Below are 22,265 nucleotides of genomic sequence, written 5' to 3'. Positions count from 1 at the left end.
CCCCCCAACTTTATTTTTGTTTTTTTTTTTTTTTTTTTTTTTTTTTTTTTTTTTTTTTGCAGTATGCGGGCCTCTCACTGTTGTGGCCTCTCCCGTTGCGGAGCACAGGCTCCGGATGCGCAGGCTCAGCGGCCACGGCTCACGGGCCCAGCCGCTCCGCGGCACGTGGGATCCTCCCGGACCAGGGCATGAACCTGTGTCCCCTGCATCGGCAGGCGGACCCTCAACCACTGCGCCACCAGGGAAGCCCCCTATATGCTGTCTTTAAGACACTAACTTTAGATCCAAAGACACATTGACAGGAAAACGATGAAGAGAGACATTCTATTTAAATAGTAACCAAATAGAGAGGTAGGGTGCCTAAACTAATATCAGACAAAAAAATACTTTAAATCAAAAAAGGTTACAAGAGACAAAGAAGGACATTATATAATAATGTTAAAAGGTACATTACATAACAGTTATAAACACTTATGTACCTAATAACAGACCCTCAAAATATAGGAAGCAAAAATCAACAGAATTGAAGGGAGAAATAGACAGTTCTACAATAATATTTTGATATAGCAATACCCCACTTTCAATAATGGATAGAACAACCAGACAAATCAATTAGGAAATAGATGACCTGAACAACACTATAAACAAATTGGACCTAAGCGTCATATTTAGAACACTCCACCCATCAACAGTGTAATACATACGCTTCACAAGCACACATGGAACATTCTCCAGGACAGACCACATGTTAGGTCGCAAACAAGTCTCAAGAGCTTTTAAAAGATAAATATCATAAAAATTACCTCCCACAACCACAGAGTGATGAAGCTAGAAACCAGTAACACCGTGCAAACTGGAAACCAGGGGACATTAAACAACCACTGGCTCACAACAGAAATCACAAGGGGCATTAGAGAGTACTTACAACAAAGTGAAAATGGAAACATAACATACCAAAACTTACAGGATGCAGTGAAGGCTGTGCTAAGAGGGCAACTTATAACTATAAATGACTATATTAAAAAAAGAAGGGGATTTTTCTGGCAGTCCAGTGGTTAAGACTGCGCCTCCAGTGCAGGGGGTGCAGGTTCGATCCCTAGTTGGGGAGCTAAGATCCCACATGCCATGCAGCATGGCTGGGAAGAAAAAAAAAAAAGATCTCAATAACATACCTTTTTGGTTTTGTTTTGTTTTGTTTGCGGTACGTGGGCGTCTCCCGTTGCGGAGCATAGGCTCCGGACACGCAGGCTCAGCGGCCATGGCTCACGGGCCCAGCTGCTCCACGGCATGTGGGATCTTCCTGGACCGGGGCACGAACCCGGCAGGCGGACTCTCAACCACTGTGCCACCAGGGAAGCCCCTCAATAACATATCTTTAATATATCTTTGCATCTTAGGGAAACAGAGCAAACTAAACTCAAAGCTAGCAGAGGAAGGAAAGCAGATTAGAAAGAAGATAAACAAAATATAGGGGTCCAGTGCTTAAATATGGTGGTCCAGTGGTTAAGACTCCACACTCCCAATGCAGGGGGCCCGGGTTCGATCCCTGGTCAGGGAACTAGATCCCACATGCTGCAACTAAAGATTCCACACACGGCAATAAAGATCCCAATTGCCTCAACTAAAGACTCGGCGTAGCGAAATAAATAAATAAATAAAATATTTAAAAACAAAGATATATATAGAGAGAATAGAAAACAAAGAAAATGAATGAAATCACAAGTTGGTGTTCTGAAAAGATCAACAAAATTGAGAAACCGTTAGCCAGACCAAAGAAAAAAGAAAAGGTGCAAGTAACTAAAATTAGAACTGAAAGTGGGACCTTACACAGATAAAAAAGGTTATAAGAGAATACTATGGACAACTGTACGCCAACAAATTAGATAACCTCGAAGAAATGGACAAATTCCCCGAAAGGCACAAATTAGATAACCTCGAAGAAATGGACAAATTCCCAGAAACGCACAAATTAGATAACCTCGAAGAAATGGACAAATTCCCCAAAACCCACAAATTAGACAACCTCGAAGAAATGGACAAATTCCCCGAAATGCACAAATTACCTAAACTGAGCCAAGAAGAAACAGAATCTCAGCAGACATGTGACAGGTAGAAACTGAATCAGTAACCTAAAACCTCCCAACAAAAAATATCCGGAACCAGATTCACTGGTGAATTTTACCAAATTTTAAAGAAGAATTAACACCAATACTTATACTCTTCCAAAAAACTGAAGAGGAGGGACTTCCCTTGTGGTCCAGTGGTTAAGAATCTGCCTTCCAGTGCAGAGGACGCAGTCTGATCCCTAGTCAGGGAGCTAGTACAAAAAATATCCGGAACCAGATTCACTGGTGAATTTTACCAAATTTTAAAGAAGAATTAACACCAATACTTATACTCTTCCAAAAAACTGAAGAGGAGGGACTTCCCTTGTGGTCCAGTGGTTAAGAATCTGCCTTCCAGTGAAGGGGACGCGGTCTGATCCCTAGTCAGGGAGCTAAGATCCCACATGCCACGGAGCAACGAAGCCTGCGCACTCTGGAGCCCGCGCAACGCAACAACAGATCCCGCATTACACAACTAAGATCTGGCGCAGCCTAATAAATAAATAAGTATTTAGAAAACAAAAAACCAAAAAAACCCCGAAGAGGAGAAAACACTTACCGATGCATTCTGTGAGGCCAGCATTACTCTGATACCAAGGCCAGATAAAGACACCACAAGAAAATTACAGACCAAATTCCTTTATGAATATCGATGCTAAAATCCACAACAGAATACTAACCAATCAAATTCAACAGCATACTAAGAGGATTATTCGTCATGAACAGGTTAAATTTATCCCAGCAAGGCAAGGGTAGTTTACCGTGAGGAAATCAATCAGTGTAACCCACCATGTTAATAGAAGGAAGGGGGAAGGACCATGTAAGCATCTCAACTGAAGCAGAAAAGAGATCTGACATAATCCGACACCCTTTCATGATAAAAGCTCTCAGAAAACTAGGAACAGAGGGGAAATTCCCCCAAGGTATTTATGAAAAACTTACAACTAACATCATGTCCAGTGGTGTAAGACTGAAAGTGTTCCACTGTGCTCCAGAACAAGACAAGGATGTCTGCTTTCACTGCAGCTATTCAGCATAGCTTGTTGTTCTAATCGGAGCCGTTAGACAAGAAAAAGGATAAAAGGCACCTCAACTGGAAAGGAAATGTTAAATGTCATCTTAACTTAAAATGTTAAAAGTCATTGCCAGTCTCCCGGCTACCACCGCCAAGAGGTGAACAGGTATTAGCGGAGACATGGGGGAGGAAGAAAGCACTCACAGAGGGGCCTCCCTAAACTCGCGGCTCTGCGGAAGTGGTGGATTTGAGCCCAGCTGGCCGACCAGGGCTGCACCTCTTCCCCATGAAAACCACCCCTGGGCTCACCTCGGTAGCCCGGGAAGCAGCAAGTTCTCGGGTGAGCTCCTCCAGGGCCTCGGCGTTCCGGCCACAGAGCACCAGCTTGGCACCGGCAGCATGGAAAACTCTGGCACATTCTAGAGGAAGAAGAAAGCAGCGTGGCAGCTGGGGAGGCCCAGGCCTTCACCATCAGCTCAGCTCCCAGCTCCCCAGCCCCAGACCATAGGGCTACTTGTTCCCCAGCCATCGGCACCGGCCCGCCGTGGAAGGCTGTGGGGCAGGGTTAGGGACCCGGCACAGGGAGCTCTGCTGTCACCACTGCAGAGCCCACGTTTGGGGCTGTGACAGACGTCCACGGGCAGGAGGAAGGCAGCAGCTGGGGGACAGACTGTTAGGTACCAGGCTCAGAACTTTCCAGCATAACCTTTAGCTCTGATCCACCCTGCGAGCAGTATCCCCACTTTCATGGCGAGGAGCTCAGTGAGGCAAGGGATGTGCCCGACCGTCAGGCAGCGCCAGCTCGGGGATGCTGTCACCTCAACGCAGCAGGCACGTACCTGCCGGGGCTGCTTCTGTGGACGCACAGGGGCCACAGGACTCTGGTGAGAGGGGTGGAGAGGCTCCCCCGAGGCCTGAAGCCTGCAGGCTGTTCCTCCCGAGAGTACACAGGCCCGAGGGCTCGTGGACACACGCAGCGGGGACAGGACGTGGGGAGGCTGACAGCCTTGCGAGGAGGTTAAAGAGCTGAAGTATGCCGAGCGCCCGCGCAGCAGGGCGGCATTAAGGGTGGCATCAGTTTTTTTTGGCTGCGTTGGGTCTTCGTTGCTGCGCGCGGGCTTTCTGTAGTTGTGGCGAGCGGGGGCTACTCTTCATCGCGGTGCACGGGCTTCTCATGGCGGCGGCTTCTCTTGGTGCGGAGCACGGGCTCAGTAGTTGTGGCTCTCGGGCTTAGTTGCTCCATGGCATGTGGGATCTTCCCGGACCAGAGCCTGAATGCGCGTCCCCTGCATCGGCAGGAGGATTCTGCGCCCCCAGGGAAGTCCAGGGGTGGCAACATTTTAAAAGGTTCCCTCCTGCTGGGGGTTCCTCTGAGTCACTACAGCATCCAGGTGACAACTGATGAAGGCCATGGCGGGGGAGTCCAGAACTATCTGGGCACCTCTCTTAGTCAATATTCTTTGGTGGCAAGAAAAGGGACTCAAGTCACCCGGGGCAAAGCAAAAAGAGGATCTATCAGGAGGATTCCAGGGTAGCTCAGGAATTCGGGGAAGGGGCTGAATGGTTCAGATGCGAAGGACAGGAGTGGTGGCCCAGAGTCCTGGGCAGCAGGAATCAAGCTCTCTGAATGCTAGCAGGTCCCTTCCCCACTGCATTCCCAGCCTGGCCTCTCCACCAGATGGGGGCGGGGCTGCAGACAGCGCTGCGTTCCTGTGGACACCACTCCCCCACCAGACAAGGGTGCCCTTGGCCTGTTCCCTCCAAGCTCTGGTGTCCAAATCCTTGGGAGGGACCAGGTCAGCCCTGGTGGGGGCGGCATCACTAGGACTAGGCCAGCCAGGGTCACATGTGACTCCCAAGGCCACGACAGGAGGGGCAGGGAGAGGGAGGAAGCAGGGGCTGAGGTCCTCTCGCCCTGCCCCCAAACACAGCCGAGCGCTTGGTGCCCCGAAGCTCACAGCCCGCGGAGAGCCGCACAGCCCTGCGGTCAAGAGGACGGACACGAGTGAGACCTCCTGTGTCCGACTCAGACCCCAGCCCTGACGGCCCTGTGACGTGGGAAGTTTCGACCTCTTGGTCCCCACTTCCCTCTTCTGCAGGTGCAGGTCAGCAGCGCTAGGACTGAGCGGGTTACAGCGGCCGGGCCAGCACCGCGAGGAGAGAAAGCACTGCACAAGGGCTGCGCTGTGCTTCTAAGCTGCCCTCTTAAAATGTTCCAAAGACTGGCTGTTAGTGAGAATGGAAACGTGGGGCTTAAAGGGGCACAGTCTGTCCTCGCTAGAGGCCTAGTCTCCCTCAGGTGCCCAAGAGCAGGTGTGTGCGGCCCCAGCTGACCATGCGGCCACCCCCGGGGCCCAGACTGAGTCTCAGGGGCCGGTTGGTCAAGCGGAGTCTTGGTGCCGCGGGCTGCTAGGAGGGCAAGGCCGGCCCCAGGAGCCCACCGGAGGGTCAGGGATCCAGGAAGGGAGGAGGCTCTGGGGTCCAGACGGGGTCCTTCCCCCACCCATGCCTCGAAAGCGAAAGCGAAGCAGGGAGAATGCCAGCCTCCCTCAGGGCAGGAGGGAGGAGGCTCCCTGGCGGCAAAGCCTTCTTTTCAGACGAGGCGCCTCCTGCAGCGTCACTTGCTATCCCGGAGCCGGCGCCTCCCAGCCTGACCCAGATGGAGCCTTCTGGGAGGAGGTTCAACTCAACTAAACCGGTGCACTTCCAGGCGTGCGGCGTTGTCTTCTTTGAAGCTCACCCTGACCGAGGGCACAAACCCAGACGGAGCCACAGCCCCCGCTCTGGCCCCGGGGTCTGCCTGGGTCACGGCCCCCATCCCACCTGCCCTGCGGAGCCTCCTTGGGGGTGGGGCTGAGGGCAGGCGCTCCTGAGGCCCGTTTCCTATCACTCCCAAAGCCCTGCTGGCTTCCTCACCCCATTTTGTCCCGACCTGGCCACCACGATGGACATTCAGTGAGGTGCCACCAAGATCCAAGGTGGGGGACACGCAAGTGTCTGAACAGCTCTGGAAACTGGTCACCCGCGTTCTGCTTAAGCTTTGCTTCCCAAGGAAAGCCAAGGGAGGAAATTAAGAGTTCATACAGAGAATGACAGAAATGCCAACAGGCTGAGAAAATTCTGTTTTCATTTCTTGAAAAAGCTGATAGAGGCGGGAGGGTGGAGAGAAAAAGGAATCCATTTATCTTGGGCTGCCAGCCGGTCCCCAGCCACCAGCACTACCAGCTTGTAAGTCCACTAGGCTCATGGCCTCGGGACCGAGACATGTCCCTTCAGCCAGTGTCCCGCCAGTCCACAAGGACAAGCCAGGAGACAAGGCAGGAGAAACACGAGATTTGTCCAAACGCTCAGCACGTCACCCAGGCGTCCAGGGCGGCCGACGGGCTGGGCAGAGCCATGAGGGTGGCCGGGGTCTCCTCCCCACGCCTCCCGGGCAGTCGCTGAGGGGTGTTTGTACTGAGACAGCCAGAGGGGGAGGGATACACGCCCTCCTGGCCCTCCGATGGAATCTAGGAGATGGTGGGAAGAGCACAGACGCACACAGACACGCGGGCTTTGTGTCTTCCATCCCCTTCCCGGCCCTGGTGTCACAGGAGGAAGCGCGGACGGAGAGAGAACAGCATCTCCGTCACGCGTGTGCGCGCCGGCGCTGCAGTGTGCCTTTCCCCCACAGCCAACCCCCTGACACGCTTCAAGGACGTTAAAAAGAAACCACTTCTCTCTGTGGTGGAGCAGCGGCTGCTGACACCCTGTATTTAGCAGCTGAGTAAGGTCAGAGGCCGGCTATGGCTTGGGACCCTGGGTCACCCCGAGAGCTCACCTGAACGCCATGCTGGTGCACGCACGGACCCCTGCTCCCCGCACTCTGCCCAGGTCCCCTGGCCGCCTGCACGCCACTCCCCGTCTGCTCCCCTGTGTTCCCGTAGCTCTCAAGTGCCAGCAGCCCCTGCGTGACCCATGCTCACGGCCCACCCTGCCCCCTCCCCCAGGGAGACAAGACAAGGGCTTGAGTCCTGGCTTCGCGCTCCTGCCTAGAAGTCCCAGGGCAAGTCGCACCTTCTCTGAGCGTCAGCTATGAGGACTCAGGGAGACGAGCCCAAGCCAGCACGCACCTAGGTGCCTCCCCTGCCAGCCCGCTGTGAACACCCGTCCTGAAAGGGCAACACACGGAGAGAAGTCCTTCCTCTCTGCACAGACCATGGGCTCCCAGAGGGAAGGGACCCTGCGTCACATCCGTCTGTTCCAGCACCTGGCCTAGGGGCCAGCACGTGGCCCAGGGCCACACTGGCTGTACTCTCACCGGCCAGGAGACGCAGGGGCGCTGGGTGTACCCCAACTCAGGGCGCCTCTCGGCCTCGTTCCATGGAACTGAGTGTGAGCATGGCGGGCGTGCAGAGGTGGCGCGGAGCATGTGCGGAAGCTGACACACCTGGTACACTGCCATGGTTGGCACAGGCGTGTGGGGTGGGCCTGGGACCCAGAAGCTTCACGTGGTCACTAGGTTAGATCTGAGCTCAACTGGAGAACCCAGCTGAGGAACAGCTGAGGCCTCACTGATCCCGTCCCCACCTGCCAAGGTGCCAGGGCACGGCTGGAGGCACGGCCCCGTGAGGGGACAGCAAGCTGGAGGTGACACCAAAGCCATAAACCTGGGATGCTCGCTGAACCCAGGGAAAGGAACGCTTTGTTTGGCCCTAAGTTAGTGTCCATTTTTGAAAGTCTCCACATACAAATGCCTGTTTCCACACCGACCGGCACTGAGGCTGCCCCACGTGCACACGCGGCCCCCTCCCTGGCTTCCGCCTCCGGCCCTGGTGCCGTAGGTCAGGGCCGTCTCTCACTGCGCTTAAGCTCTCTGTCTCTATCTGGACCAAGGGCAGTGCCACCCTTGCTGCCCAGCTGCCAGCCCGCCTCGTGTGTCTGCACCCGCACCGCTGTCCCCCGCCCAGCACTGCCCCACCACCCACCTCGGCCCAGGCCCGACGTGGCGCCGGTAATGACCACCACGGCGTTCCGGACGTAGGCTCTTGTGCGCAGCCGCTGCAGCAGCTTGCAGAGGCTGAAGACACCCACGCAGCACAACAGCAGGGGCAGGGTGGCCGTGGAGGTGATGAAGTCCATGATCCTCGCACTCAGCAGACTCTTTCTGGAAGAACAAACCAGATAAATCAGTGACGAGGTGGGAGGACGCCAGGGACTCACCAACCCTCCTCCCCCAAGTCTGACACAGAGCCCAGATCTCTCGCGCGGACCTCAGCTCTGAGCCCGTCAGTGTCTCCCCAGGCCCCGCGCCCCGTGTGGACCGTTCAGCGTGGTGGAACCAGTCTCCTCTCTGCACGGACGCGAGCGGGCGGCGGGGCGCAGACGTGCGTCGCCCAGGCAGGCTGAGGACCAGCTCCTGAAGTGTAGAGGAGGCCCCAAGCCTCCTGCAGAAATCTGTTTTGAGGAACTTAATACCAGCCGGTATCATTTTCAATTCCTGATATTCGTGAAACTAGGAAAGTCCTTCTAAACACTTTTCTTAAAAGGAAAACGGAGCCGTACCGATCGATCCTTACACTGCTCCGTGGACAGGCTCCTCCACAGCCACAGGCCTCCGGATGCCTGGGCGACTCACGGCAGGGGAGGCAGCCCTCTGCCAAGTGCGCGCAGACTCAGGCTGCAGAGCGGAGGCCCCGCTGCACTGTGGCCTGTGCCCACCAAGTGCCACTGGCGAGCTGTGTCAGCCGGACCAATCAGGAGCCCACGGCAGCGTGGCGAGCGCTACCATGCGGGGTCCACGCTTAGGAAACATCCGTTCCTTCTACAACGGCCCCTCCCTTCCTCATTCCCACCCTCCACGGCCCTGGGCCCAGAGCAGCAGCCAAGAGGAGAAACACGGGGCTACAGGGACGCTGAGCTCTGTAGGAGGAGGAGCTACGGGGGAGCAGCAGTGCGCATGCCGCCTCGGGATGCCCCCGGGCCCCCAGCACGATGATAGGAGAAGCACGGCAGCTTCCCGGGGAGGAAGGGGCTGCGACGTAAGTGCACGGCGCCCGCGAACAAGGCTGCAGCCTTCAATCGTAAGCCCTCGCCCACCTCCCAAGCCCTCAACTCCACATATTTAAAAACGTACCTCTGCTCCCTTCCCAAGACAGCACCCACCCTGTGGATACCATGAAGCCAAGAACACACAGATCCCAGCACGCATCCGCCTGTGCCCTGAGCTGCTTTGACTCTGAAGTCCAGGTTTGGGAGGGGCCGTCCCGATCTAAGCTAAAACGTTCTGCTCTGGTTTGAACTGTCAACTAAGCTAGTTTAGTATTTAGCTTAATTTTTCACCTCCCTTTCCAAACACACCCGAATTCCTGATCACTATAAAAAATTAACATCCTTGGACGAACATCTGCAAAAATGACTCTTTCCTATCAACCTCCACTTAATCTACTTCTGAAAGACGCCGGCTACTGTCTGCTAAGTGGACACATTTCCCTCTTACCCTACACTGTGCCAAACCCACACGTGGATGCCCTGGCAATCCAAGTGGATTCTGAAGTGCCGAGCTCATTACCCGGGTATACCACTGGCACCAACCCCTGCCCTCAACTAGACATTCAGGCAGGGCCGAGTCCCATGGGAGAGGTGAGGACCCAAAGATCCTTTGTTTGGGGGCTTCCCTGGTGGTCCAGTGGTTAATAAGAGTCTGCCTTCCGAAGCAGGGGACGCGAGTTTGATCCCTGGTCAGGGAGCTAAGATCCCACATGCCGTGGGGCAACTAAGCCTGCGCTCTAGAGCCCGTGCACCACAACTAGAGAGCCCACGTGCCACAACTACTGAGCCCACGTACCCTGAAGCCTGAGCACTACAACTGGAGAGAAGCCCACGTGCCACGAGAAGATCCTGCATGCCGCATCTAAGACCCGACGCGGCCAAATTAATTAATTGATTAATTAAAAAAACAAAAACAAAGATCCCTTGTTTGGCACCTGGTAGTACCTCAGAGAGGCTTAGAGCAGGCAGGAGCACCTCCGCCATTCCGTGGGTCTGTGGGTGTGCTGCCTGGGGCCTTCACAGGGCACAGCCCCTGAAGACGGCAGGCTGTGGGGTGCATTTCAGCCCAGCGGGACAGCTGTGCGGGAAGAGCTTTATCCCCAGGGCGATCCCAGATCCTTATACCACGTAGGTCCCAAGGCGGACCACCCTGCATGGCTCAAATTACCCGGGGCCCAGACAATGCCCAGGAAGCCCAGGGAGTTGGGGACACTGTTCAGGAAAAGACAACCGGCTCAGCCTCTGGGTCTGTGGGTGGACACAGGCCCACAGAGGTCACAGCCCTGTGGAGTCTGCCTGTCTCAGACCCGTAACTGGGGCTAAGTCAGAACTTCACTGAAGGCTACAAGGGATCAAGCACCAATACGCAGCCCTATTGCCTCTAAAAATTCAGAGGTTTCAGAGACCACCTGGAAAACACCAACTAATGGCAGTGGCAGCACAGGGGTTGCAAAGATGAGCCCTCGCCTCCTGGTCGGGTTCACATCCTGGCTCAGCTACTTACCAGCCTGGGTCAGGGCCGCACCGCTGAGGCCTCGGCACCTCTGTCTGTAAAACAGGTTTGTTGGACTTCCCTGGTGGCGCAGTGGTTAAGAACCTGCCTGCCAGTGCAGGGGACACGGGTTCGAGCCCTGGTCCGGGAAGATCCCACATGCTGCAGAACAACTAAGCCCGCGCGCCACAACTACGGAGCCTGCGCTCTAGAGCCCGCGAGCCACAGCTACTGAGCCCATGTGCCTAGAGCCTGTGTTCCGCAACAAGAAGCCACTGCAAGGAGAAGAAGCCCGCGCGCTGCAACGAAGAGTAGCCCCCGCTCGCTGCGACTAGAGAAAGCCTGCTCACAGCAACGAAGACCCAACACAATCAAAAATAAATTAAAAAAAAAAACAGGTTTGTTGTGGTCTGATGGATTAACACATAGAAGTGTGTGTGCAGTCCCTGGCTCAAGGTAAGAGCTCAGTAAACACAGCTGGCACCAGCATCATCATGACCCATCACTAACTAAAAGCCAGCAATCGGATTTCCAAGGTTGTCTGAAAGGGGCCCTGGTTTATGACATAAAGCAAACTCATTAAACATATAGTTCACTATAATTTAATTTTTATGGCTTCATAAGCCCTCTGGTTTAATTAAATGAACAACTAGGAAGAAAGAGACCCAACTTTGTCAGGAATCAGAATCCCATATCCCAAGTTTTGTAACAGAAGATGTGGCCAAACATGGGAATTCCCTGATGGTCCAGTGGTTAGGACTCCGTGCTCTCAGTGCCAAGGGCCCAGGTTCGATCCCTAGTTGGGAAACTAAAATCCCACAAGCCGCACGGCATGGCCAAGAAAAAGAAAGAAAGAAAGAAAAGGAAATGTGGCCAAAGAAAACCTAAAGTCAGCAGAAAGAAGGAGATAATAAAGATCAGAGAGGAAATAAATAAAATAGAGATTTAAAAAAAATAGAAAAAAAAAAAATCAATAAAACCCAGAGCTGGTTCTTTGAAAGGGTAAACAAAAATTAACACACCAATGGCCGGGTTCCCTAAGAAGGAAAGAGAGAAGACCCAAATAAACAAAATACGAAATGAAAGAGGAGAAATCACAACTGATACCACAGAAATACAAAAAAACCATGAGAGAGTACTATGAACAATTATGCGCCAATAAATTTGACAACCTAGAAATGGACGACTTTCTAGAAACATACAGCCCGCCAAGACTGAGTCAAGAAGAAACAGACAACCTGAACAGACCGATCGCTAGAAGTGAAATAAAATCTGTAAAAACAAATGACCAAACAAAACTCCCTACAAACAAAGTCCAGGGCCAGATGGCTTCACAGGCGAATTCGACCAAACATACAAGGAAGAACTTACACTGATCCCGCTCAAACTCTTCCAAAAGACTGAAGAGGAAGAAACACTCGCAAAGACATTCTATAAAGCCACAAGCACCCTGATACCAAAACCAGACAAAGATACTATCAAAAAAGAAAATTATAGGCCAATATCTTTGATGAATACAGATGCCAAAATCCTCAACAAGGTATTAGCAAACCGGGGCTTCCCTGGTGGCGCAGTGGTTGAGAGTCCGCCTGCCGATGCAGGGGACACGGGTTCGTGCCCCGGTCCGGGAGGGTCCCACGTGCTGCGGAGCGGCTGGGCCCGTGAGCCACGCCGCTGAGCCTGCACGTCCAGAGACTGTGCTCCGCAACGGGAGAGGCCCCGACAGTGAGAGGCCCGCGTACCGCAAAAAACTAAATAAATAAAAATAAATAAATAAATAACAAGGTCCTACTGTATGGCACAGGGAACTACATTCAATATCCTTTGATAAACCATAATGGAAAAGAATATGAAAAACAATACGTGTATCTATAACTGAGTCACTTTGCTGTACAGCAGAAGTTAACACAACACTGTAAACCAACTACAATTTAATAAACTTAAAAAAAATAAAAAAGAAACAAACAAAATGCGGCCAACACACCAGTCATGGAGGCCAACACGGCAAAGAGAGAGCAGACAAGGGCCACAGTGCGCTGTCCACCCCTTTCTCATACCCAGGGGAGGATCAGGATGAAGATAAGCCCACGCAGCAAGGCGCCCCACTGAGACAACCAGAGCTCCACGCTCTGTTCAAAGCCCAAGCCAGCATCCCTTGACGTGAAGAAAAGAGAGAAACCACACACCGTCTTGTACGTGCCTGGTATTCCTTGAGCACCTGACCCAACATCGCAAGCCAGCCTTGGTCTCCTGGCCCCAGGGACCACTCTGCCCGAGGCAAATATGGCACCAGGTTAAGGGGGTCCATCCTCAGCCCACTTTCTGTAAGGACAGCGCATCTGCATTCAGTCTGGCGAGTTCTCACAGAATCAGAACATAAACTATAAACCAGTGCAGCTTTGCCCAGTAACTCAGGATGATGGTGGGAAAAGACACCCCAGAGCAAGCCACTAACTTTAGAGTCAGGTTCAACTTCAGCGTAACTCCCCTGGCCAGGTGAAGCTGCTCATATAGACAATCTCAACTCTTCCTGGGAGTTTTCCAGATTCTTAAAGATCTCCCACCTGTCCTTCTGTTCTGTAGTACACATGGCCACACCGATGGGCGCTGGGTCCCCCAGACTCTCAGAGGTAGCTGTGCCAACTCCTTCCTGTCTCACCCTCAGCAGTTATGATGGCCAAGAGAGCTAGACAAAGAAGTAGCTCAGACCCACTGACTTGCTGCGGTGTCTGGGGGCCTTCTCTGAGCAAAAGGGACAGCTCCCAAGTGGAAGAAAGGAACTAAGTCTTGGCTGGCCACATTTCCAGATCAGGAAATAGATCTCCTATGTAAAGCAAGGTCAAAAGGGGCCTGGGCTTTTTTGAAAATGGCATATAACATGCTTATAAATTTTGCATTTTATGCCAAAATGCTTCTTAAAACTGCTAGTTTCAGATATAACTGGAAGACAAGACTGGTGGTAAAAAAAGGGAGTGGGAAAACAATCTTGCTCACGATTCCCAGCATTTGGAGATGAGCTTATAGCACAGAGGGACAGTCAGCCCAGCAGTGCTGTGAGCCAGAGCCAAAAGCAGGACAGGCACATGCAGAGAGGGGAGGCAGGCTCCGCCCACCCACACCAGCCACGCCCACTCACTCCCCACACAGTAAGTGACCAGAGAGAGAAAGTCACGGGCCCAGGTGTCTGCCTGTGTTTTCTCGCAGCACACACAACGGCGCTCCAGACCTAAGTCAAAAGAGTGTGAAGGTGGAAAAGCACCTTCACAGGTGCCTGTCACTTGGGCCAGGCGGCCGGAAAGTCTGTGGGTCTGCACTGCTCTCCTCCTTTCTACTGAGGCTTTCGGAACCTCAAACTAGAAACAAGACCGTCACCGAGAAACCAACTCGGAGCAGGCACGTCACCTCTTATGCCATCTGTTCCATTCTCAACCCTCTGGCCAAAATTCTACATTGCATTTCACAGATGGAATCTGTTCCTAAGATTCCTTTCTTCTCTCAGTTACAAAAATAAAATAAATTGAACCGTCAATAAAAACAAGTTGTTAGAATCTACTCAGAAACCACACATGGAAATTAAACCATTAAGAGCTACATCTGAAAATCAAAGGAGGGGATCTGAAAACCCTCCAAAGTGAAAAACGATAATGAGGGACTTCCCTGGTGGCGCAGTGGTTAAGAATCTGCCTGCCAATGCAGGGGACACGGGTTCGAGCCCTGGTCCAGGAAGATCCCACATGCTGCGGAGCAACTAAGCCTGTGCGCCACAACTACTGAGCCTGCGCTCTAGAGCCCGCAAGCCACAACTACTGAGCCCGTGTGCCACAACTACTGAAGCCCACACCCCTAGAGCCCGTGCTCCGCAACAAGAGAAGCCACCGCAATGAGAAGTACGCACACTGCAACCAAGAGTAGCCCCCGCTCGCCGCAACCAAGACCCCAAAGATAAAATTAATTAATTAAAAAAAATGATAATGAGTTCAGGTCTGGAAGGATTAGTCATGAAATAAGTTGCCATGTTATGCACAAGAAAATCAGGCTAAAGGGCAGAGAGGGGTTCCAACTGGACGGCAGGACTGAGGCCACAGGGCAAGGAGGGGCTTGGCAGTAAAAGCAGTCAGGCTCAGTTCCCACAGCCCACATCCACTCTTGTGTGTTAGCGCTGACAACCAGCTGTTCTATTACAGGTGACGTAAGCTACAGGTCATGCTTATGACCCATATCTGAAAATATGTATCTAATTTCAGAAACTAAAAGCAGAGTAAAGCCACTCTTTCTTGGTCTCAAGCGCATGAGAAGCAGCAGCTAAGGCCGTCTCTGACTGAAAAGAAAAGATAGCATCCTACCTCAGACAGCAGATACTTCACCAGTGGCAGTTCCCGGCACCCATGTCTACTCTGGTCTTTCGACCCAGGGCAGAGTAACTTGGACCAGAGGATACCTTCAGGTCAGCAGGCCCTCTCTGGAACGCTGGAACGAGCCATGAACTAGTGGTCTATGGGGTGTATTTTGGGATGCAGCCTTAGGGCCCCCAGTTTAAAGGAGTGCAGGCTGGCATTAGTGAAGACAGAACCAAAAGGAAGGCCTGCGAGTATTTCAGACCAGGTCCTGAGCATCCAGTCCTGGAGAAGCGAGCAATGCTCTCCAGTAAGATGCTGGGCCCCCGCTGCACAGCATGCCCAGCCTGGGAGGGTGGGATAAGAGGTGCTGAGCACAGCTCCAGACCCTGCAGCGCGGGCTCCTGACACATGGACAGGGTGCTGGAGGCTAACCGTTTATTATGGGTCAAAGTCTTTGTTCAGCTTTTAAAAACAGCACTTATGATAGCTACCTAGACACATTGTCACAAAAAACAATTTTGGTTTCTTTTTTTTTTTTAGTTTATTATTTATTATTGGCTGTGTTGGGTCTTTGTTGCTGCACACAGGCTTTCTCTAGTTGTGGCGAGCGGGGGCTACTCTTCATTGTGCTGCACGGGCTTCTCGTTGCAGTGGCTTCTCCTGTTACGGAGCACGGGCTCTAGGCACGCGGGCTTCTGTAGTTGTGGCTCATGGGCTCAGTAGTTGTGGCTTGCGGGCTCTAGAGCTCAGGCTCTGTAGTTGTGGCGCAAGGGCTTAGCTGCTCCGCGGCGCGTGGGATCTTCCCGGACCCGGGCTCGAACCCGTGTTCCCTGCATCGCCAGGTGGACTCTCAACCACTGAGCCACCAGGGAAGCCCCACAATTTTGGTTTCTAATGTGCTTTATAAAATGAATTTAGTATTACTGGAAGATGCCTGAGTGATCTTGCCCTCTTTCCCAGAGCACACACGAGGCCCAGAACCCTCGACGGAAACCACACAAGGCACCCACCGTGGGTGTAAAGCAGAAAAAGCACCAAGTTGGCACTGGGGAGCAGGGTTCACGTTCACCCTGTCATGTCCCTGCTGTGTGACGCAAGCAGATTTATTCTCTGCAACTAAGTGTCTTAACTTCAAAATGGGGGTGATTATTCCAATGAGAAACCACATGGGAAGCACTCTGTAAATGCTAAGGTCCTGCTGACTCATAAGCTAACTGTAAAAAAGCAATAAAGCATTTCCAGAGAGGATTTCAGACAGGAACTGAACAAAGGCAGCCAGGCTGGCAGCTGGGTTTTTTTGGCTGCACCATGCGGCCTGTGGGATCTTAAGTTTCCTGACCAGGGGTCAAACCTGCACGCCCTTCACTGGAAGCATGGAGTCTTAACCACTGGACCACCAGGGAAGTCCCCACACAGGCAGCGTTAACGGCGTTTCGTAAAAAGACAAAGCTCCCTACTTTACATCCACACCTCACGTGCTGAGCATCCTCTCAGCTCCAGGATGGCTCTGGCTCACCTGTTCACCTAAGGCACATGAGGTGCCATTCACACCGGGTGCTGGCGGGGCCGGGTTTGCAGGGCGATGGACCAAGAAGACGTGGGTTCTGACCTCATGAAGCTCACCGCCTAGACAGAGTGGCGATAAACAAAGAAACACAAAAATTAAACGACTGGAATTGTGATAAGGTGGCCTGTCTAGAGGACGAGCCTCACCTGAAGCTTCGATTCAAAGTCAAAACCACCCAAGCTGGTGTGCCGGCCACATGGCACACAACCGGCCCGGGGCAGCCCTAGCTAGTGACTCCTCCGTTTTAGGAGAGAACACTTTCTAACCCATTCCATGAGACCAGCATTACCCTGATACCAAGAAAAAACACTGTAAGAAAACTACAGAACAATATCCCTTTTGAAGAGTGACACCAAACTCCTCAACAAAAAAAACTAACAAACTGAATTTAGCAGCATAGTAAAAGGATTATACATCCTGACCACGTGGGATTTGTTCCTGGAATGCAAGGATCCTACAACATGTGAAGATGATCGACAATATACCACATCAACCGAAGGAAAAAACCACACGATCAACTCAACTGATGCAGAAAAAGCATCTGATAAAATTTAACACCCTTTCATGATAAAAGCACTCAACAAATAGGAATACAAGGAAACTACTCAACACAGTAAGAGCCATACATTAAAAAACCACATCAAACATCAGACTCAATGGTAAAAGAGTGAAAGCTTCTCTTCCAAGATCAGGAACAAAGCAAGGATGCCAACTTTCACCACCTCTATTCAACATAGTACTGAAAATTCTAGCCAGAGCAATTAGGAAAGGAAAAGAAATAACAGGCATCTAAATTGGAAAGGAAGAAGTAAAATTATCTGTTTGCAGGTGATATGATCTTGTATGTAGGAAACCCTAAGGACTCCACAAAAATGTGTTTAAAATGTGTTAGAATAAATTTATTCAGCAAAGTAGCAGGACACAAAGTCAACACAAAAAAATCGGTTGTATCTCTATACATGCAAAAACAATTCCATTTACAATAACAACTAAAAGAATGAAATACTTAAGAACTAACTTAACCAAGGAGGTGAAGACTTGTACAATGAAAACTGCAAAATACTACTGAAAGAAATTAAACAAGACATAAATGAATGGAAATACATCCCATGTTCATGGAGTGGAACACTTATTACTATTAAAATGTCAATACCAATCAAAGCAACCTGCAGATTCAATTCAATCCCTATCAAAATCCCAACAATGCCTTTTGCAGAAAGAGAAAACCTCATCCTAAAATTCACATGGAATCTCAAAGGTCCCTGAACAGTCAAAAGAATCTTGGAAAAGAACAAAGAAGCTGGAAGAACCACTTCTTGATACCAAAACTTACTATAAAGCTAGAGTAATCAAAATTGTGTGGTGTTGGCACAAAGACAGGCACAGACCAATGGAATAGAGAGGCCAGAAATAAATCTTTGCATGTATGGTCAAATAATTTTTGACAGGAATGTCAAAACCATTCAATGGGGAAAAAACAGTCTTTCAAACAAATGATGCTAAGAAAACTGGATATCCAGTAACTTACCTGGCAGTCCAGTGATTAAGGCTGTGCTTTCAATGCATGGGGCATGGGTTTGATCACTGGTTGGGGAAATAATATCCCACATTCCGCATGGCACAGCCGAAAAATAAAAAAATTAATTTAATTTAATTTTTAAAAAACTGGATATCCACTTGCAAAAGAACAAAACTGGACTCTTATACAAAAATTAACTCAAAATGGATCGAGGATCTAAATGTAAGACTTAAAACATGTTTCTTACAAGAAAACATAGGCAAAAGCTTCATGACATTGGATTTGGTAATGATTTCTTGGATAAGACTCTATAAATGCATAGGTAACAAAACAAAAACCAGATAAATTGGTTCATGAAAAATTTTAAATGTTGTGCAGTAAAAGACATTATTCACACAGTAAAACGATAACCCACAGGGTAGCAGAAAATATTTTCAAATCATATATCTCATAAGGGAGCAATATCTAAAATAGAGAACTCCTAAAATTTAAAACAAAACAAAAACCACCTGATTCAAAAATGGGCAAAGGGGGCTTCCCTGCTGGCACAGTGGTTAAGAATCCACCTGCCAATGCAGGGGACACAGGTTTGAACCCTGGTCCGGGAAGATCCCACATGCCACGGAGCAACTGAGCCCGTGTGCCACAACTACTGAGCCTGCACTCTAGAGCCTGCGAGCCACAACTACTGAGCCCATGTGCTACAACTACTGAAACCCGTGCGCCTAGAGCCCAAGCTCCACAACAAGAGAAGCCACCACAATGAGAAGCCCGCGCACCACAAAGAAGAGTAGCCCCCACTCGCCACAACTAGAGAAAGCCCGCATGCAACAACGAAGACCCAATAAATTAAAAAAAAAAAAAAAAGCAAAGGACTTGAACAGACATTTCTCAAAAGAAGACATAAAAACAGCCAATAGGTATATGAAAAGATGCTCAATATCACTAGTCATTAGTGAAATGCAAATAAAAACTATAATGAGATACCACCTCACACCCATTAGAATGACTACTATCAAAAAACCAGAAAATGATAAGTGGGAGGATATGGAGAAATTAGAACCCTATGCACTGTGGGTGAGAATGTAAAATAGTATGGCCACTGAAAAAAAAAGTATGGAGGGGCTTCCCTGGTGGTGCAGTGGTTAAGAATCCACCTGCCAATGCAGGGGACATGGGTTCGAGCCCTGGTCCGGGAAGATCCCACATGCCGCGGAGCAACTAAGCCCGTGAGCCACAACTACTGAGCCTGCGCTCTAGAGCCCATGAGCCACAACTACTGAGCCCGCGTGCCACAACTACTGAAGTCCGGGCGCCTAGAGCCCGTGCTCTGCAACAAGAGAAGCCATCCAATGAGAAGCCTGTGCACCGCAATGAAGAGTAGCCCCCGCTCGTCGCAACTAGAGAAAAGCCCGCGCACAGCATCAAAGGCCCAACGCAGTCAAAAATAAAAAAATAAATTTATTTTTTTTAAAAAAAGTATGGAGGTTCCTCAATAAAATTAAAAATGGAATTATCATATGATCCAGCAATTCCGCTGCTGGGTATATACTCAAAAGAATTGAATGCAGGGTCTCGAAGAGATATCTGTACACCCATGTTCACAGCAGCATTATTCACAATAGATAAAACACAGAAACAACCCAAGCGTCCACCAACCAATGAATGGATAAGCAAAATGTGATATGTACATACAATGGGATATCACTCAGCTTTAAAAAGGAAGGGAACTCTGACACATGCTACAATATGGATGAACGTTGAGGACATTATGCTAAGTGAAATAAGCAAGACACAAAAGCAAATACTGGGGCTTCCCTGGTGGCGCAGTGGTTGAGAATCTGCCTGCTAATGCAGGGGACATGGGTTCGAGCCCTGGTCTGGGAGGATCCCACATGCCGCGGAGCAACTAGGCCCGTGAGCCACAACTACTGAGCCTGCGCTTCTGGAGCCTGTGCTCCGCAACGAGAGGCCCTGATAGTGAGAGGCCTGCGCACCGCGATGAAGAGTGGCGCCGGCTTGCCGCAACTAGAGAAAGCCCTCGCACAGAAACGAAGACCCAATACAGCAAAAATAAATAAATTGCTACCCCCAACATCTTCAAAAAAAAAAGCAAATACTGTATGAATCCACTTACATGAGATACTTAAAGTAGTCAAATTCTGAGAGACAGAAAGTAGAATGGGAGTTGCCAGGGGCTGGGAGCAGGGAGGGAAATGGGGAGTTATTTTTTAATGGGTACAGAATTTCAGTTTTGTAAAATGAAAAGAATTCTGGAGACAGATGGTGGTGATGGTGGTACAACATTATAAATGTATTTAACACTTCTGAACTATACACTTAAAAATGGTTAAGATCGGGCTTCCCTGGTGGCGCAGTGGTTGAGAGTCCGCCTGCCGATGCAGGGGACACGGTAGCCTGTGCGCCACAACTGAGCCCGTGTGCCAAAACTACTGAAGTCTGCACGCCTAGAGCCCATACTCTGCAACAAGAGAAGCCACCGCAATGAGAAGCCCCCGCACCCCAACTAGAGAAAGCACTCAAGAAGCAACGAAGACCAAACGCAGCCAAAAATTAAAAATAAATTAATTTTAAAAAAAAGATGGTAAATTCAAATTATTTTCAAATTATTATTTTATTACCATAAAAAATTTTTAAGTGTGTCATTCATAAAGGATTAAACATTAAATGCTGTCTAATTTCAAGTAGGCTCATGGTTGAAATCAGATTATTTTAAAATTCTAACAAATTAGTTTCCTCGTGAATTTGGATAAATCATTTGCCCACTGTTCTCTCTCTTAGACAATTTATTTAGGGTGACGGTTCACTCTGAGTTCCAAGGGTTTTTTTTTGTTATTATTTATTTACTTATTTGGCCGTGCCGGGTTTTAGTTTCAGCATTTGGGATCTTCGTTACTGCATTCGGGATCTTTAATGGCAGCATGCAAACTCTTAGCTGTGGCATATGGGATCTAGTTCCCTGACCAGGGATCGAACCCAGGCCCCCTGCATTGGGAGTGCAGGGGAGTCCCCCAAGTTATTTTTGGAACTGGGAAACATAACTGTGAAATTTAACTAGGAAATGCCCTTTACTCTGAAGCAGTTTTTAATAATGCTTCCACTTAAAACTTAGGGTGCCCTGACTTTAATGCCAGAAAACATGTGGAAAGGAATCTCACATTCTGGAGGACGAAAGGAGGAGGGGAGCATAATAACCTGAGAGGGTTTTCCAGAGCCAACTTCTAAGCTTTCATTTAAAAATAGCCTAGCCGGTGACCTATCACTTTATTTCCCAGCATCCCACCAAATAGCTCCCTAAGGACAGGGCCACGTCGCCTCAGGACATGTCCACAGTAAGCCATCAAACAATGTTTATTTCACCAAACACTGTTGGCAGATTTACTTTTCCCCATGCATATTTCCCTCCTTATTTCTCTCTCAGAGCCTTTTCAGGATTGAAAAAAATTACTTGGCAAATTCCAGAGCCTATATTAAAAGAAAAAAAAAACCTTAAATCAAAAGCGTATTTTGTACAGTCACCATGTTTATTGCTAGGGTATGTAACGGCATAAAGGCTTTTTTTTTTTTCTATCTTCTAAGTGCTTTTATTATAATGGGTATTGAATTTTTTGACAGGCTTTTCAGCGTCTAGAGAAATAATCATATCATTGTTCCTAATAATAATGCTGTATAAGATACTAATCAATTTCCCAATATTGAACCAACCTTGCATTCATGGAATACATCCCACTTGCTCATTTTATTTTCTTTGAAACAAAAGGAAAAAAATCACTCAAGGAGAATTAGGCAGTTCCTTAAAAAAAGACTGCTCATAAGCCATTTCCCATAAATGAAATAGAAATCTTTTAGTAATCAAGTGAGTTTTTAAAGAATGGCTTTGACTTTTACATTATGGTAAATTAATGGGCAAAGAACAGTCTTTTTAATAAATGATGCTGGAACAAACTGGATATCCACAAACTGAAGAATAAAGTTGGAACCTTACAGAACACAATATGTAAAAATTAACTCAAAATGATCAAAGACCTAAATGTGAGAGCTAAAATTATAAAATACTTTAAAGAATATTTAAGTGTAAATCTTCATGATCTTGGATTAAGCAATGATTTCTTAGCTATGACACTACAGCAAAAGCAACAAAAGAAAAAGATAAATTGAACATCAAAATTTAAAACTTCT

General features: G+C 49.5%; 1 protein-coding gene across 3 annotated transcripts in view; it reads right to left on the bottom strand.

Moving 5' to 3' along the window:
* The window catches only part of DHRS7B (dehydrogenase/reductase 7B), a 39,471-nt gene that overhangs the window by 11,323 nt on the left and 5,883 nt on the right, over positions 1–22,265 (bottom strand). For 2 of the 3 annotated variants that reach the window (XM_024752858.1, XM_024752866.1), the window contains exons 2-4: positions 16,496–16,605; positions 8,088–8,266; positions 3,430–3,539 (exon numbers count right to left, since the gene is read on the bottom strand). In XM_024752858.1, coding sequence (XP_024608626.1) covers positions 3,430–3,539; positions 8,088–8,241 — 264 coding nt within the window. In that variant the 5' untranslated portion in view covers positions 8,242–8,266; positions 16,496–16,605. Of the gene's footprint in view, positions 1–3,429; positions 3,540–8,087; positions 8,267–9,235; positions 9,316–16,495; positions 16,606–22,265 lie in introns of those variants that run through there. The other variant, XM_024752872.1, reaches the window with a different exon arrangement.

Source organism: Neophocaena asiaeorientalis, unplaced genomic scaffold (genome assembly GCF_003031525.2).
Source record: "Neophocaena asiaeorientalis asiaeorientalis breed wild unplaced genomic scaffold, Neophocaena_asiaeorientalis_V1.1 scaffold540, whole genome shotgun sequence".
Taxonomy (NCBI): Eukaryota; Metazoa; Chordata; class Mammalia; order Artiodactyla; family Phocoenidae; genus Neophocaena; species Neophocaena asiaeorientalis.
Note: the sequence above shows the minus strand (reverse complement) of the source record. Positions and strands in the feature narration are given on the sequence as shown.